This window comes from Pundamilia nyererei, unplaced genomic scaffold, assembly GCF_000239375.1.
Source record: "Pundamilia nyererei isolate P.nyererei 1_Seehausen unplaced genomic scaffold, PunNye1.0 scaffold00034, whole genome shotgun sequence".
Classification (NCBI taxonomy): Eukaryota; Metazoa; Chordata; class Actinopteri; order Cichliformes; family Cichlidae; genus Pundamilia; species Pundamilia nyererei.
In genome coordinates, this window is record NW_005187435.1 from 850,191 (window position 1) to 853,878 (window position 3,688).

At 38.4% G+C, this 3,688-nt stretch overlaps 1 protein-coding gene across 1 annotated transcript in view; it reads left to right on the forward strand.

Annotated features, from left to right (window-relative positions):
- draxina (dorsal inhibitory axon guidance protein a) overlaps positions 1-3,449 on the forward strand; it is a 21,247-nt gene extending 17,798 nt beyond the window's left edge. Inside the window, exons 5-7 of the mRNA XM_005729662.1 lie at positions 1,429-1,521; positions 1,772-1,861; positions 2,370-3,449. Of these exons, the coding sequence (XP_005729719.1) occupies positions 1,429-1,521; positions 1,772-1,861; positions 2,370-2,482 (296 nt within the window). The 3' untranslated portion in view covers positions 2,483-3,449. The remainder of the gene's footprint in view (positions 1-1,428; positions 1,522-1,771; positions 1,862-2,369) is intronic.
- Positions 3,450-3,688: the final 239 nt, after the last annotated feature.

Consider the following 3,688-nt stretch of genomic DNA (forward strand, 5'->3'; position numbering starts at 1 on the left):
TGTTTAAGTAAAGGCATTTGCTGATGGTGCCACAGACAGGTTAGGTGACGTGAATATCTGCATCAAATTTCATGGTAATCTGTCACCACTGTGATGAAGAGATTGACTGACTCAATATTACCATTACTAGAGACATGTTAGGATGGCTACAAACTGCATTATAAACACTTTATTTAAATTATATTTTAAATTTAAACAACTTGAAGCTACGGTGGCCCTGAGAGGCCAAACGGACTGCAACTTAAGAAAACACCAGCAATAAGAAAAACGCTGCAAAAGCACACAAAACATAGAGGAAATGGGAAAAACGACAACGGAAATAGGAAAAAAGAAAAGAGAAATAGGAAAAACGAAAACAGAAATAGGAAAAAAACAGAATTCCCAAAGCACAAGGGAAGTGTTTCTGGGGAGACAATAACCCGACGGACCAGTTGCAGGAACCAAAATATACTAATAATTGCGCTGGAAGACAAAGAAGTGGAGGATCTATCGGTTTTGTGAGGAAAGAAAAGACAAGAGGTAAGTGTGTTAGCCTAACTATTAGCCTAAAAATCTATCATCAGTATTACGTATATGAATCATGATAAAACACGCCTACCATGTTTTGGGTTCCTGCAACTGGTCCGTTGGGTTATTGTCTCCCCCAGAAACACTTCCCTTGTGTTTTTTCCTATTTCTATTTTCATTTTTCCTGTTTCTGTTTTGTTTTTTCCTATTTTCGTTGTGTTTTGTGTGCTTTTGCAGCGTTTTTCTTATTGATGGTGTTTTCTTAAGTTGCAGTCTGTTTGGCCTCCCGGGGCCACCGTATAAAGCTCAAGTAAATGAAATATAAACTCAACACACATCATAATTATTTTGTAAGAAGTAACAAAGCACTTACTGCTGGGGGGCAGCTGGAGGCCTTAAATCTGCCATCAGTGTTTACGGGTGTCATGTTAAATATGTGAAGTAGAATTTCTTTTTTTATACATGAGGATAGCAGCAAGATTGAAGGGGAATGTTTAAAAGACAGGTTTGAAAATGCTGCTGACACTGACAAAAAGGAGGCTGAGCTGGAGGTACCAGGGTTGAAGATATTGAGACTTTCATTGGGAGTGACCAGAATGGACAGGATTCAATATGCGTACATCAGAGTAACAGCTCAGGTTGAGCGCTTTGGAAACAGAGTTGGAAGACAACAGAAAAGATTTTTGGATGTAGTGAAGGAGGACATGCAGAGGGGTTGGTGTGACCTAAAAGGATGCTAGGGATGGGGGTCACATGGAGACAGATGATGATGGTGACCCCTAAAGGAAGCAGCCGAAAGAAGATCACACACCAAGTAGAATTTTGTTACTGCGTGAAAAACCCAACAGTTTGCTTGGATGACGCTGCACACTGATCAGTGGTTTGATGCTCAAACAGCTGTTTTCATTTCTTGTTCTGCAGACAAAAGGCGGAGTAAGAACCTCAGCAGCGGAAATATGACTGTGGATGCTGATGCAATTGAACCATGTGACCACCACCTGGACTGTCTTCCAGGTCAGTATAAACAAGAGTCATATTTATCTTTCAGGACCTTACTAGTTTCTTATCGCTCTTGGCAGTCATCTTAAAATCCATTTATTGACTGTTTATAAAGTGATAAAACACCACACAGACCACGTATTCACCAGCATTGAAAACAGTGTTTTACACTGTTAGGACTGTGGTGTTGGTGTTGTATATTAAATGTCTATGCACACATATAAAACATGCTTGATTGATAAAAGACGTGTTTTTCTTGAACAAGGTTCCTGTTGTGACCTGAGGCAACATGAGTGTAAACCTCACAACAGAGGTCTCAACAACAAATGCTACGACGACTGCATGTGTGAGGAAGGTGAGAGATTATTACTTTAGTTTTTTACTCACTACTAGCATCATTAGGCGCTTTAGCATCAGCATCAGCTCATCTCTTCATGTGCAGTTGTACATTTGGGTCACTTCCCCCAAGTCTTACTGTTTACAATTAAGATTTTAAAAGTCTTTGACTTGTAATGGGTCCCCAGAGGGACTAAAAGATTAGAGGCTGACTAACATAGCAGTAAACAGTAAATTTCAAAGTGTCAGTAAATTGAGATTTTTTGTGTTTCATAACATTGTTTTGAGCTTAAAGTTGTTCATTTCATAGATTATGTGATGATGATGCAGAATTCTAACAAATATTAAATGTAAGTAATTTAATTTATACCTTCTCAGCTACATTAGTGTTGCTGATTCAGCTCTTTATTCTATCCTAAAATAGAGCATTTCTACTAATGTTAAAGTACTGCCTCTGGTCATTTAAAACTCATATTTTATCCAATTCAATCACCTTTTCAGATAATGGGTCACTTGTTATCTTTCAGGGTTTCGTTGTTATGCTAAATTTCACCGGAAGCGACGCGTGACCAGGAGAAGGGGTCGCTGCGTGGTGCCGGAGTCAGTCAGCAGTGACCAAGGGGGTTTCATTACCATATAAAGAGGAGGTGATGAAGGCCAAGCTGGAGGAAGAACATAAATAATGACCCCCCCTGACCAAGAAGCCACATGACCCTGCTAAACTGACCAAGTACTTAGAGGTGATGACTTGCTGGTTTTTCAAATCAAACCCACAATATATAAATCACCCTGCTGCCAACACCTAGTCAGCTAAAGCGAAGTAACAGGTGGCCAAAGTGGAAATAACATTTCAATGTTGCATTGTGGGATACGTTATGCAGCCTAATCCAGCAAATCACCAACTTTAAGCACGCTTGTTTTAATTTAGTGTTGTTCATTCCCTGCAGGAAGACGGCCTCTCCAAATTCTTGTCATTAAGAAAGCCTGCAGGGTTTTTTTTGTCTTTTTATTTGCCTGGTTGAAAAGATTCACTCATTGGGTGACACATCAGTGACTAAAGTTTGTAGCTATCACACAGATTAGGTTTGAATATTTACTGCCTTCATGGTTCCTGTTGATGTGGTTTCATTTTTAGGCAAGAACAGATTTTGTAAGTTTTCATCACGCTGACCTGTTCAAAATAATTTTTAGTATTGCTTTAAGATCTTTGGAGTCCCAGAACAGTGGCGTTTTCCGCTTCAAGACTTTTAGACCAAGTTAAATAATTTTATCTTGGACTATTTGCCATGACTATGTAGAGAAGCGTGTCAGATTTCGTTCCCTGTCCTCTTCTCTGAGCTGGTAAAACAACTGCTAAAAGTTATTTTTTAAAATATTATCTAAACTGGTCTGCTGTCCTGTCCTGTATATATGATTGTGTTTGAATTACCAACACCTTTTTTTATTGACACCACTGTTAAAAATGTGCTTAATGATAGTAAGATAAACAAAATGCTTGTCTGACCTTCCACTTTACATGTCTGTTTTATTTATTCAGTACTCAAACACGTGTTTATATATTCAGTTCTTCTGCCTGTTTTTATTTTTACAATTAAAACACTTACTAGGATGCACACTGTGTGATGCTAAGCTGTTTCTACACGTCTACACACTGTTTGGCAAAACCATTTTTACTAATCCTAAAAAGCAAACTCTCTATCCTTTAGACCAGGGGTGTCAAACTCAAATACACAGTGGGCCAAAATTCAAAACTGGAACAAAGTCGCGGGCTAACGCTAATATTTATTGAAAAAAAAAAATCTCTAGATATAAGAATGAATCTTTTCTTATGGACTCAAACAAGTTT